The sequence below is a fragment of the Hemicordylus capensis genome, chromosome 1 (genome assembly GCF_027244095.1).
Source record: "Hemicordylus capensis ecotype Gifberg chromosome 1, rHemCap1.1.pri, whole genome shotgun sequence".
NCBI lineage: Eukaryota > Metazoa > Chordata > Lepidosauria > Squamata > Cordylidae > Hemicordylus > Hemicordylus capensis.
The window spans coordinates 152,296,887-152,310,545 of NC_069657.1; the positions used below are offsets into that span (position 1 = coordinate 152,296,887).

At 46.1% G+C, this 13,659-nt stretch overlaps 1 protein-coding gene across 2 annotated transcripts in view; it reads left to right on the plus strand.

Moving 5' to 3' along the window:
• The first annotated feature begins 1,827 nt into the window (after nucleotides 1–1,827).
• The window catches only part of IGFBP5 (insulin like growth factor binding protein 5), a 50,082-nt gene continuing 38,250 nt past the window's right edge, over nucleotides 1,828–13,659 (plus strand). For both annotated transcript variants that reach the window (XR_008312663.1, XM_053281348.1), the window contains exon 1: nucleotides 1,828–2,824. Coding sequence is in view for 1 of the 2 variants with exons in the window: in XM_053281348.1 (XP_053137323.1) it covers nucleotides 2,482–2,824 (343 nt within the window). In the remaining variant the exon portion in view is untranslated. The remainder of the gene's footprint in view (nucleotides 2,825–13,659) is intronic.

The window sequence follows — 13,659 nt, forward strand, 5'->3', positions numbered from 1 at the left end:
AATTAGAGTAGCCAGTGCAAAGCTCATTCAAGTGCAGCTAGATTGGTAGAAAGGGGTTAAAGGTTTTTTTTTAGCTGCAAGCCCAAAGACTTCTAGATAAGGGTGCATTCTAGTGGCAAAAGCTATGCAGTGCAGGCATATTCAAGACAGCGCAGAGAACAGTGCAGAGAGAATTAGAGCCCAACTTGAAAGAGGGGTTAGGGTTGCTTGCTACTGGTGAATCTTTATGACAGATTGCTTTCCGTCCCCTTGCCTCCTCCCCCGCTTTCTTTGTTTCAAGGTAACACAGTCTGCTTATAGGGTATATGCAGAATGCAGAATTTCAGAGTGCCACATTTCAGGATCTGCTGCGTTTGAGCAAAAACTTTGTTTGAGTTTTGATGTACTGGGAAGTCTGCTGGTTGAAACATACTCCAAGCTACTTTCACCGTTACAGTTAGTCATCCATGAGGATATGATCAGATCATTTGATAGCATGCAAGAATATGTCCTGAACATCTTCTTGTTGAGGAATGTGGTAGACGGGGGGGGGGGATTACCTTCCAGAAGTGGGGAGATTTTTAAAATCCTTTTCAAGGTGAGGGCTCAGAAAAGCACTTCCAAGACAAGGGTGGGAAAGGAAGGGTGTCTTTACAGCCTGTGAAATGCACTTTATGTGCCGAAAGTCCTCTTAGTACATAGCTAACTTTTTCTAGAGTTCTGTTTAGACCCATTGTGCTCTCCCCCTCCCCCGAGTTCCTCGTTTGAGTTTGTCCAAGCTGTTTATGTTTGAGGGGCTTTTGTTAGCCATAAACACACACAGACATACACACAAACGTCCTGGCTGCACAAGTCATTGGACAGCTGTACTGAACAAATTGTGCATCTATGAATCCATGCAGATTATCACCCTGCAGGGACTTGATGCAAATGACCACCTGCTGTGTCAAAAACCTGCAGACCTGGTACATGCTAAAAGAGTTGTCAACCTAATCCTGCAAACAACTTCTTGGCCTGGAGCACTGACGTGATGCATTTCAATGGCAAGTGTAGGACTGTGTGCAAATAGATCCATTCTGGGTTAAAAGACAGGTATTGCACATGAGCCTGATCTGATGAACACTCTTTGTCACACGGCGGACAATAGTGGCAAGGTGACTGTAGGGACAGCAAAGCCATACACTAGGGTTGCCAGCTTACCAAAACATAATGTCCCCCCCTGCTCCTGTGCCTTAAGCAGCAGCCTGATCTGCAGAAATCAGCAGGTTATGCTTTTCACAGCTTGGGGGATAAACCACACCTGCTTGTGGCTGAACATCAAGGTGCTGTTAAAAGCACAGGAGCAGGGATCAGTTAAAAAAAAAGTTGGCAACCCTATATGTCCTACCTTTATCCCTGTGCTTGCTTACTCACAAGTAAGCCCCACTGTGTTCAGTCATGCACAGTATTATAATATTTAGAAATGTGACACCAGTTTAACCCAGACCTCTGAATGTTTGGAAATATTCCCTGCAGTTTGGAGTCAAAGGAGCCTTATTCCTTCTTGTGCAGCGTAAAGGAAGAGATCGGATGCCTTGGGTGGGGCGGGGTGTGTGTGTGTGTGCGTGCACCCCTGCTAACAATAATGTTGCTGATCATTGCCAGGGCTTTGGAAGCCTAGAAGTCAGAAGCTGTACAGCCCACCCCCACACGCATTTGGAGTGTGCACTGATCTTGCCCTGGTTACTGGCACCCATTCAGACTGAGGTGTCATTGGGATCTCAGATTGCAGCGAGGGGCTGGCAGGCAGCCAGGGGCAGTCTATTTAAAAGACATGCCTGCTCGGCACTATTCAGTCTCTTTAGAAACTTCTCCAGGGGAAAAGTGTTGGGAGATCTACAAAGTGGAATTCTTTTTTTTTTTTTTTACTCCTTCACTCTCTTTCTACTGCCGACTTTGTAAAAATCTTCCAACTTTACAGAAAACCTCTTTGTTGTTCTTAACCCAATCTAGGAAGAGGAGTGTAGAAAAAATTACAGCCAGTCGCAAGCTCAGTCTTTTCTCGACAAAGCCCAGCTCTACCTGCTCTAGTGCGATTCTAGACGTTTTTAATTTGCTGCAGATATCAGGACAGTCGAAAAGAAGCTTGTTCCCTTCTTTGCTCCCTCCCCTGCCTCTTGCAGACATTGCTTTTTAGTGAGGCGTGTGGATTATTTTATACCTCTTTGTGTAGAGTCACTAAAGCTATCCTTGCTCTTTTTCTCCCTTTTCTCAGCAAAATTTTTATATACATATATATATATTCCTAACTTGTTGCATCTGCAATTCTTGCAGCTGTGTTGCCTGCAGATTTTGACAGCCTGGTGGTATTTGTTTGTTCATTTTTGTTATAATTATTCTTAATCATTTTTGAGGTGGCAAAGCTCTTTTGGAATCTAAAGGAGGAGAAACTTTTTCTTTTCTTTTTTAAAGAACATTTTCTTTAAAAGACAATCCAAACTGCACTGGTTTGCCAGCAACATTATGCTGAAGAAGATGCTCTTGAGGCAGGTTCTCCTCCTGTGCCTGTGCCTGGGGCTTTCGCAGGGCTTGGGTTCCTTCGTGCACTGTGAACCTTGCGATGAGAAAGCCCACTCCATGTGCCCTCCCAGCCCCATGGGTTGCGAGCTGGTGAAGGAGCCCGGGTGCGGATGCTGCATGACGTGCGCCCTGGCCGAAGGGCAGTCCTGCGGGGTGTACACTGAGCGGTGTGCCCAAGGCTTGCGCTGCCTGCCACGACAAGGCGAGGAGAAGCCCCTGCATGCCCTGCTCCATGGCAGAGGGGTCTGCCTCAATGAAAAGAGCTACCGGGAGCAAGCCAAGAATGGTGAGTCCTGCCCAGGGCCTCGGCTCGGGTCCAAGGGGTCTCTCTCTCTCTCTCTCTCTCTCTCTCTCTCTCTCTCTCTCTCTCTCTCTCTTGCTCTGCTGCCTTCCCTCACAGCATCCCCATCTATTGCCTGTCATCCTCTAAGCATCTTCTGAGCATCTTTTCCTATTTCCTTGAGGAACCACCTATCCCATCAGGCCATCTTTTCAATCCTATTAGGCCCAGGTCATCCGCCCCTTGCATCCCCTTACCTTCTCCTTCCCATACCCTGCCTGCACCTTATAAACCTGTTTAGCAGCCACCCTCTTCTATTCTTGCTGCACATCCTTCCTTAACCCTGATTCATCTGCAGCTACATGCTCATTCCCTGCCTTCACCTCACTCTCTTCCTTGCCTCCCACAGCATCACCTTGTCCACTCTTTGACTGTCCACCTGGTTGATCATTCTGATGGACGTCCCTCGTCACCTGTCACATCTCCCTCAGTCTTTACTGCATTGCCTTTCTCCGTCCTTTTCTTTTGGCCCCGGCCACCTGATGCCTGCTTTTCCTCCCTCCACTATCTTTTCAGTGTTTTGCAGTCACCTGTCTTGTGTGGCCTTTCTCTGTCAACTTGCGATGCTTTGCATCTGCGTGGTAAAAGCTCCCAAGCAGCCAGTGCCCTCTCCACCCCCATTCAGTCCAGCCTCCATACCTGTGTGTACAGCCCTGTCCCAGCCCCTCAGAATGGCTTTTCCGCAGGATGCTACCGGAGGTCATCGCTGGGTAAGACACTTTGCAATAGAAATGAGCAGGTGCAATAAAATACAGAAAAGGAACATTTAATGGGGCGGGGGGACCTTGATAAGCATTTCTACTTTACATGTTAGAATAATAATAATAATAATATCTATAACAATTGACAATAAAATTCAGCCATCCAAGGTCCTTGGGAAGGACTCGATGTCTGGATAAAACAAATCAGTCAATAACACCTGTCTGACTGTGTAAACAAGAAATAATAAAATTAATATTTACTAATATGGACCCTACATTCCTTGCACTGTATTTGTCTGGAGCATTTTTTCCTCTTCTTTCCATACCTGGACTCAAAAGAGAGACTCACACCTCCCTTCCCATTCTGTCTTCCGTAAAAGCAGGCATCTGCTTTCTTCCAAACTGCCTGTTGCATCCATGCAGCTAAGATTTGCACTTACAGCTTCTCCTTCCCAATGCAGCTTGCTGCTTTTATATTATTCACCCCTTCTGCTGCTTGCAGGCATTGGCTCCGTGTGGGCTGTCATCTCATCTGGCAGAGTGAAAGTTTCTTTGAAGAAGGAAAAAAAGGAATCAAACGTGCAAAATGTCAGGTGCTGCCTTTGGAAGAAGCGAAAAGCAAAAAGAATTTGCTCAGATCATTCCATAAGAGGTGGATCTGATCTGTTGCGCCTGGGGGGAGGGGGAGGAAATGTGACTTGATTTCCTGTCTTGGAACTGAGTAAACCATGTAACGCTCTGCTCACACTAAAACTATGTAAAATATCCCATTGCACACCATAGAAGGCGTGTGTGTGTGTGTTTGGTCAGTAATACGAACAATATGGCTAAATGCAAATATAGCAGCATGCAAGGCAATTCACTCAGCTTTTCATCTGCACCGTTTGGAGTTACAACAGTGCCACTTACAGACAGATGAGACCAGCAACAGTTTGACTTTTTGATTTAATCTGAACACGCATGAAAGTTTTTTTCTTTTTTTACCTCTCCCACTTCTCTCACACTTTCTAATCCAGCTGTATAGCAGGTGCTCAGAGCCCGTCCATATGAGGAATGGCCAAATCCTGCATTCTTGAGGACCCCTTATTCTTTAGACACTAGTACAGTATTCGGGCTGGAAGTGTATTTTGCTGCTCGAATCAATCCCTTCGCTATGGAAGGTCAGGCTCTGTAATAAAGCCTAAGAGTAGACCTCAGCAATGTGTACAAAACCCAAAGAGTGATCCAACAAAATGTGGAATCTCATTCTCTCTTTTCTCTCCCTCTCTCATACACACCTTGATTAATTTTATTTTCCTTTTTGAGAGAAGGTGAGGGTAAGAACTTCACCATCCCTTTATTGAAATCTGATAAATCTGCTGGAGCCCAGAAAGTCCCCATGCTCTGCAGAGCCAGACAGATCCAGCTCACATTGTTTGTAGGCCATCTCTAATCGATATGGGTGGGCCACTTTTTTTCATTTGCCTTTTTTCATTTGCAGGTTCCTTTCATATTATATCTCACTTGCATTCCCTGACTTTTAAAAAGTGAGAGGGAGAAGGAGAGACATGGACATGGTAGCTCTGTTATCCCTGATGGATTGGTCATGACCTATTTGGTCCGTGGGCTACTTGGCTGCAGTCTATGGCTTGCAAAATTTCTGAGGACTTCTGGATCAAGAGGTCAATACTAAACACAAACAGACTTCCCTTGGTTGTCTACCTTGGACAACTGGGAACGTTGACACAACTAGCCCCTACCCTTACCTCAGAGATGAAAACCTCAGGCATAATCGATGCAGTAGGTATCAGGTGTCTGGGATATTTTAAATGTTGCTATAGGGGCGTTGATATTCTGGACAACCTCTGGGTCATTCTCTTTGCTACCTACCTCACTCACTGCCCCAAGCCTTGCAAGTGCATTTCTAGAAGCATCGTTTTGTTTCTTAGTTAAACTTTAATCCAATAAACTTAGAAGCAGTCTCCATAAATCATATCAAAGTCACCTTTCTCTGGAGACGGAAGTGCATTGAGAATAGATGACTTGGGGTATAACTTCATGCCTGTGAGGCTTCAAAAAAATAAAATAAATCCAGAATTTCTTAGGGCAAGGCACAGGGAAAATAAAAGCTCTTGGCACCAGAACAGTAGAGTGTGAGAACGAAGAAGTATATTTTCATAGGCATGTTTCTAAGCAACTGGTGAAGGGGAAAAAATGAAGTTTGACTTGAACTTGAAGGCTTGTGCCAGGTTGGCTAGAAATCCAAGGAGCGAGTGCTCAGGAAGCCAGTCCCGGCTGTAGCCTATCAATGACCAGAATTGGCCCAGAGCTGGAAACTGGAGGGGGAAGTCAGGACTATATATAATAAATTTAGCCATGGTGAGGAGAAACAGTTATTCCTCCCTGCTCTTGGAAGTTCTTCTGTCCATACTGTCTTTTAAACAGCTCCCCCCACCCCCGCGCTGCTCTTTTTCTTCCTCTGGATGAGCTAGAAAAGCCTGGGACTGACTATCGAAGAGTAAACGGGTCTGTTTGAAACAGGTTGGTTAATTTATGCCTCAGTGTATCTGTAAGGCAGGGATGCTTGACTGCCAGTCAGACTGAACAATTTGAGAAGACCACCAAAAAGATCTAGGAGGCTTTCTAATTGCCAGTTCATGTTGTGAAGTGGACCATGAGACACTTGCTACCTTGTGCTGGATACTGCACTATCCCATGCCCAGGGTTACTTTGAGCCTATCCCTTCATTCCTCATGCACAGCTGTACCCTTAACTTATTTCTGCCACTAAGCAAGAACTCTTCCAGCCCATAGCTCCTTTCCACCATGAGGCTTTAACTCACTTCACCCATTTCCATGCACCTGTCTGATCATTTCGTTATTGATGAGCTTCCTATTGACAGCCCCGCTCCAGTAAGTCTACAAGCTTTCTTGTCATCATCTTGATGCAGCCAATCCTTCTGGAGAGGAGAGCTGGTCTTGTGGTGGCAAGCATGACTTGTCCCCATAGCTAAGCAGGGTCTGCCCTGGTTGCATATGAATGGGAGACTTGATGTGTGAGCACTGCAAGATATTCCCCTCAGGGGATGAAGCCACTCTGGGAAGAGCAGAAGGTTTCAAGTTCCCTCCCTGGCTTCTCCAAGATAGGGCTAAGAGAGATTCCTGCCTGCAACCTTGGAGAAGCTGCTGCTAGTCTGTGAAGACAATACTGAGCTAGATAGACCAATGGTCTGACTCAGTATATGGCAGCTTCCTATGTTCCTATGTACATATTTGGAAGTATGGCATGGCTCTTCTTTGCTGGAACTGAATGCAGGTGTTTGTGGCTGTATTCACATGAATGAATACTCCTCGATTTAAAAAACAACAACACTTTCCTGCATGTAGAAAACTTGCAGATCAGGATTCAAGATTAAGCTTGAATCCTCCCTGATATGCTAACTTTTCATGAGCAGGGAGTTTTTGCATTTGTTTTTGAATTCAGTTAAACCATTTCATGTCCTACATACATTTTGAAGAGGTACAGTCCCAGAAGGATTTTCTTGTGTTATTCTACTGAACATTTGTAATTACATCAGACACCATCCACACCCTCACAACCTTACCTGAGCAAAGAATACTTTTTTAGTTACATGTGGTTGCCACAAAAGCATCCTCTAGTGGTCATATGCTGCAACAGCAGCTTAATTGTAGAAACATAGCTTGAGGGAACTGATGGGGGGCGGTGTTCAGCCCTATCATCAAGATGATATCCTCAGCAACAACAGCAACAAAAATCTAGGAACAATACTGTATTTATTGTTCACAAAAGGTAAGGGTTTCAGGAATAGTAGATGCCAGTAAATATCTTAGCCAGTCAAAGAAACATGGCAGTTGCTTATGGTGCACAGGCAAGTAGCTATTTGCATGCCCCATTTGCATGACTACAGCCAACCCAAATGAATTCATTTTCACAAAGGGGCCAATGAAAGCACCTACCACAATATAAGAGGTGTTTATTGTGCATGCAAATGTCACACAGATATTGCGAAATCGGGAATGTCTTACAAATAGTCAATTGTCAGGAGGAATGAGGGACCACATCCCATACTGAACTACTACTACTATGTATATTTATATACCACTTTTTGACCAAAGTTTAAAAGCAGTTTACAAGGGGGGGGGGAATAAGTTTGTTCCCTGTCCCCAAGGGGCTCACAATCTTAAAAGCATAAACATAAGGTATACAGCAGCAACAGCCACTGAAGGGATGCTGTGCTGAGGGTGGATAGGATCACTTGTTTTTCCCTTGCTAAATATGAAGAGAATCACAACTTGAAAAGGTGCCTGTTTGCTGAGTTAGCAGCATCACCTTGCGTATCCCGAAAGCTGTGTGTTTTGGGTTGTCAAAACTTACTCTAGCAACTTTCATGTACTTTTTGCCTCAGTTTTCCAGATGGTCACCTAATCCGTCTGGCCTTCTCCCCAATTAGACTGTGGAGTGGGGGGAGGGGGGAGAATCAAGGTTTCTTTTTATATGTTTAAGGTACCCGTGCATATTTTGAAAGGTTTACACGCGTGTCAGGAGCTGGCATTTGGTAATTGAATGTAAACGTTATTGTAAAATCTAATAAAAATTTAAGAAGGAAAAAGGAGCTGGCATTTGGTCAGAGTCTCCTGCTACATGCAAACATCTTTAAAAGCAAGCATTTGTCTGCTGCAGTGGGTGAAACATATTTGAGCACAATGGGGGTTGTAACTTAGGAAGCCAGCAGTACTAACACACTTAGCTGGGAGTGAGTCCCATTGAGCTCGGTGGGACTTTACAAGTGAGGCAACTGCCCTGCACATGTGCTCAGGATTGCAGTCTAGATGGCCAAATGTGGAGTTTGCTAGCCAGATCCCCAAATCCACTAACTGAAGAAGTAAGTTCCAAGAAACCCATTATCTGCTCTTCTTCCCCTCCATCCTGCTCCCCACACCACCACTCCCCCCCCCTTTTTTTTTCTTTTTTCTTTTGAAAAATGGAGAATGAATCAACGAATTGCTGGTAGGCTTCCTTACACAAGACCATGAGCCAACAATAACTGTTGCTAGGAAGGAGGGAGTCTTGGAGCTAGCTTTTAAAAAATAATGTTTTTGCTGTATCAGCTTTCACAAGACAGGAGAGAAGCAGCGACTTGAGCTTAAGTTTCCTGCGGCTAGTAGTAGATTTAATATTTTATCATTCCTTTGACATAGTTTCCCTTGCACTCTGTGCTCAAATGAGTTTAACATGGGGCTGGGTATAACAGACACACAACAGCTGCAACCGAGTGTCTGGGATATGGGGGGTGGGGGGCAGGTGCACAGCTAGGAATGGAGGGAGGCTCAGGGTGAACTGGGGTTAGGCAGGGTGAGGGTTGGGGCAAGGGTCATGGGAGCAGCAAGCTGTGTTCACTCTGCAACTGCCAGAGTGTGCTGACCATTCAGGGCGTGGACTGGCAGCCCTTTGTATGCTGTTCTCCCCGTGTGAAGCCAAGGCAACTTTGAAATCCTCAAGACGTTAAAGCCAAGTCTAGTAGCAACAGGTCTGTGGCTCTCTCGGGAACAGGAAAAACTCCATTCTTTTTGATCTGAGGAGTTAGGGGAAGGGGTGGGGGGGGGATGAGAAGTTTAATCCATCAGGTCCAAGCAAGAAAGCTGAATTTCTGTCATTTTCTGGAAAGACAGCAGGGCTTCTAAGGGAAAAGCTGGCACCTGGATTTTGAAGCAGGAATGGATTTAATGAATGAATGTAAACCAACCCAACCATGGATGCTCAGCTGGAAAGTGGCAGCTGAACGACAATGTCTGTGCTACTAAGGCAGGGTTTTATGCAGAAAGTCTGCCTTGGCCTTACATGTATTCTAATGCTGAATGCCCACATGGATATTGATCCGATGATAGTGGAATTGCAGGTGCGCCGCGTGAGCAAGGAGGGAGAGCTTAATCTCATTCACATTCAGGCACGTAGTCTGAATTGGAGAGAGAGATTAGCCCTATTCACACATCATGTTCAACGCCTGTGCAATCTTGGTAGAGATCCGTGTGCACATATAGCCATTCACATGTTCTATTCAACATATACCGCAATGCACTCTGTAGCCTGCGTTTGAGGGAGCCTGTGCCCAGATCCATCTTTTTAACTGAACACGTGTACGGTCATTCACACATAAATATGTACGTGTCTAAGACACCCATACACATTACTACATGATGAGGAGATTCTCACGATCAGCACAGGAGCCACACGGCTCTGGGCAGCAAACCCTCCTCATTCCCCCTCCCCTGAGCCGAGGTTAGCAGAGCAAGCACTCCGCTAACCCTGTCTTCTTGATCATATATTGCCGCGCCATGGCTCAAGGAGACCCCCGCCAGGAGGATGAAACAAGCCTCCCGACCCTGGGGGTCTTTCCAGGATGCCCCGCACACTCGCACGGGGCATTTCCTGGAACCTCTGGGGGCCACGCGGCCCCTGATCCCCACAGCCCCCACTGGCTCCATGACAGAGCCGGCGGTTGTGTGGGCAGCCGATCGGGCCGCCCTGGGCTGTCTGGGGATCATCTGCGGGGAGAGCGGGCTAAGCCCACTCGCCCCGCAAACCCTCTGAAGGCAGGTCTCGCCAATCGTGAGACTCGCCTGAGTGTGTGTGTGTGTGTGTGTGTGTGCGCGCGCAAGAGTGGGTTTACTACACTGAAGTTGGGTGGGTGCGTGCTTATTGATGTTTAGTGCTCCCCACTGTGTATATAAATGCCCATTTGAAGGGACTAAGATGCTTGAAAGGTAATGTCACAGAAAACACAGCCCACAGATTGCCAACAACACAGACAAAAGAGATAGACCCACCCTGCTGCCATGATGGGGCATGTCAGAAACTGCTCTGCATGTGTCTGCATATTTGTGCATGATAGACAATTTTTATGAGAGACTTGGGGCTGCATTCAACACACACGCATATATCCATTGATCTCTTGTGGCTTGATTGTTCCATGTTTGATGACTTGTAGCCAATCTATGCACTGACTCCACTGATTCAGGTGAGGTGGGAGTTCTGCCTGTACAGTTGGATTCAGATGGCTCATTTTTACCCAGCGGGGGCAAAGTACTGAGGCACCAGAGGCGAGTCGCCAAATGCTGCCATGCCTCATGCTCTTGGTGGGGGCCAGCCCACTTTTGAAACCAACCCTTGGGGGTCAGGGAAGAGAGAAGGTGATTAGCCACTCACTCTTCTCTCCTTGTGCTGCTTGCAAGCCGTGTGAGGAGAAGCACTCCTTGCAAAAAGCTCCAAAGCTAGGTTTGGTCCCAAAGAGCTACTTTAATGGTGGCATTGATGGGAGGCATCTTGTGCCACCTTCCTGGTACTGCCATAACCCATGAGGCAGCCATCTTACCTTGTGCTATTAATTTGCACACCGATTTGTGAGGCTGCAGTCATCAGCTGATGTATGTGCATGTTAAAACAGCTGTGTGAGTTTGTGTGCATGCACACCTTTGATTATGGCTTGATGAACAGAACCAACTGAGCAGGAGGCTTTACACACAGGGCTTCTACACCAAATCTACTTCAGAAGAGAGTGTGGGCATTCACCCACCAGCCAAACTTACCCCAAGTCCCTATGAGATTCTTGGACCCACTCCACACACAAATCGGGCTTTGTGATGCAAATTCTAGCTTGTCTCGGTGAATTTCCGGATTTTAAAAATGCTGGTTTTAAGCTACTTTTTCTGAAAATGCTGGATCAAGTAGGGAGACGCACTGAGGTAGAACCATTAGCATGATAAAAGGAATGTTCTCTTTAGAAATGCAGGTATCGCTCTTTAGGAAGCTCTCTCTCTCTCTCTCCCCACCCCCAATTGACTAGAAGGAAAACACAGAGCATGCCATGTGAACTTGTTTCAAAACAAAATCCGAGCGCAGAAGGGAAGTGCTGTTTCCCTCAATGCTGCGAGTGTAGCTTGAAGTGGCTTCGCTCAATATTTACCCCAAAGCATGAAGCTATGTGCAAATAACTCCCAGGAGAAGCTTTTCCTTGAAAGCCTTCCTCTCTCAGAGAGTGTCTGTGTCCATATCTCACAGACTCCATCAACACAGTACCACCCAGGGACTAGGGTAGGCTGCCAGTTTTCCAGCCAGCGACTGTAGCTGTGCCTTTAATAGCAACTTGATGTGCAGACAATCCTTTTTATCACCATGCTGCACAAAGCTTCGCTTCCTCAGAAGGAAGCCAGACCAGGGTTTTATACTGGACAGTTTGCAGGTGAGAACAGAGGGGCAGTGTCCAAAGAACAGAAAAGGAAAGGGGGGAAGTGGGTCTTAGGGTGACTCTTGAATGTGGTGATGCCATTGTGCTAGGGATGACAGGAGCTGTTGTCCATCAACATCTGGGGACCCAGGCTTGAGAACCGTTGGAGTAATATATTCTGTGAGGCTTGCCCAGCATCTTTGAACCAAAGGTCAGGCACAAAAGGTCTCTCTGTGTCTTATTCTGGGAGATCAGTTAAAAACACAGCCCATTCAAGAAGGGACTTGCATCTTCACAGAACAAATTACTACTTTTCAGCTACCAGCTTGAAGCCTGCCTCTGCCCTGACTCCTCCACTTGTCAGCCATACCAGGGGCATGGCACGGACTGTGTTTTAGTCTCCACATGCCTGCCTGAGTCTGATGCCATTATACCCCCATTCAACCAGTGGGTCAGTTATCTACCCCCTCCCTACCATGCTGCCTGCCAGTCCAGTTGTTCTCTAGATGGGCAGGTGTTTATATTTCTAGGAGGGTGCCATGACCATGTTGCTATGAGATACTATCTTTCTATGAGATACTATCTTTTCCACTTCTAGAGTGCTTGCTCACACTCTAATAGCAAAGCCAGCACTGAAACTCTGCAGTAAGTTGCTGTCAAATCACAGCACTCATTATCTCTCTGAATGAACAGTGGCCTTTTATTATAAATTATCTTGTATTTATTATGGGCTTTGTGACAGAGCCAGGGACACTGTCCATCTAATTTGATCCACTGTGGGGTAGCGCTGCAGGATTTCGACACAATTTATGACACACATTCCTAGAAAGCATTCTTTGACTGTAGCTGTGGGCTGAGACAGCGAGTCCACAGAGAGATATCAGTCTTCCTCCTCCCGTCCTCCCCCCCCCCCCCCTGTTTTATTGTGCTCTGGAAGAGGCAGATGAGCAAAAGATGAGACCCTTTTATTTCAGGATTCTGGTAGCATGATCCTGTCCATGTTGAGTTTACTCAAAAGAAAGCCAACTGAGTTCAACGGGATGTAATTCCTAATCAGCGTGTTTAGGATTGCAGCCCAATCTAATGCATCTTTTGTCAGAAGTAAGTCCCCCCTGATGTTGTAGAATCACAGAGGTGGAGGGACCCTGTAGGCCCCCTAATCAACCCCTGCTTGATGCAGGAAAACCAGAGCTGGAACATTCCCCAACAGATGGCTGTCTAGCCTCTCCTGGAAGAGAACGCCTTCTTAAGTAATTGGGTCCGTTGTCAAACTGCTCGTACTGCTTATTACATTTCTCTTAATGTTCAACCAAAATCTATCCTCCAGTAACTTAAGCCCATTAGATCTAGTCCTGCTTTCTGTGGCATGTCCATATTTTAGGCTAGCCAAGATATCTGAAGAATGCTTGGTGTCCCCCTTCAGGTTTCTCTTTTTACCGCAAAGCATACTCCCTTCCTTCAAGTTTTCCTCCTAAGTCCTATTTTTGAGACCTCTGACCATCTTTGTTGTTCTCATCTGAACCTATCCCAGTTTGTTTCTATACTTCTTAAAGTGTAGTTGGTGCCTGTGGTGTCTTTGGTTAATCGGTTCCTTGATCCAGGCCAGCTTTTGAATGGGGTTTTAGTTACTTGTATTCCAGTCCTGGAATAGAGGCAAGGCTAACAAATAGCCGGCATCAAGACAAGAGCACTGAAGGTAGACTGCATTTGCCTCTTTGTACATAATATCTATCTTATTAAACTGTTAATATTCCTGATTCAACTCCACTGTCTTGTCCTTGCATTGCATACCACAACTCTTGCCTCTGGGTTCTACAGTGCCCAGAACTGGATGCAAAACTTCAGATGAGCTCTTACCA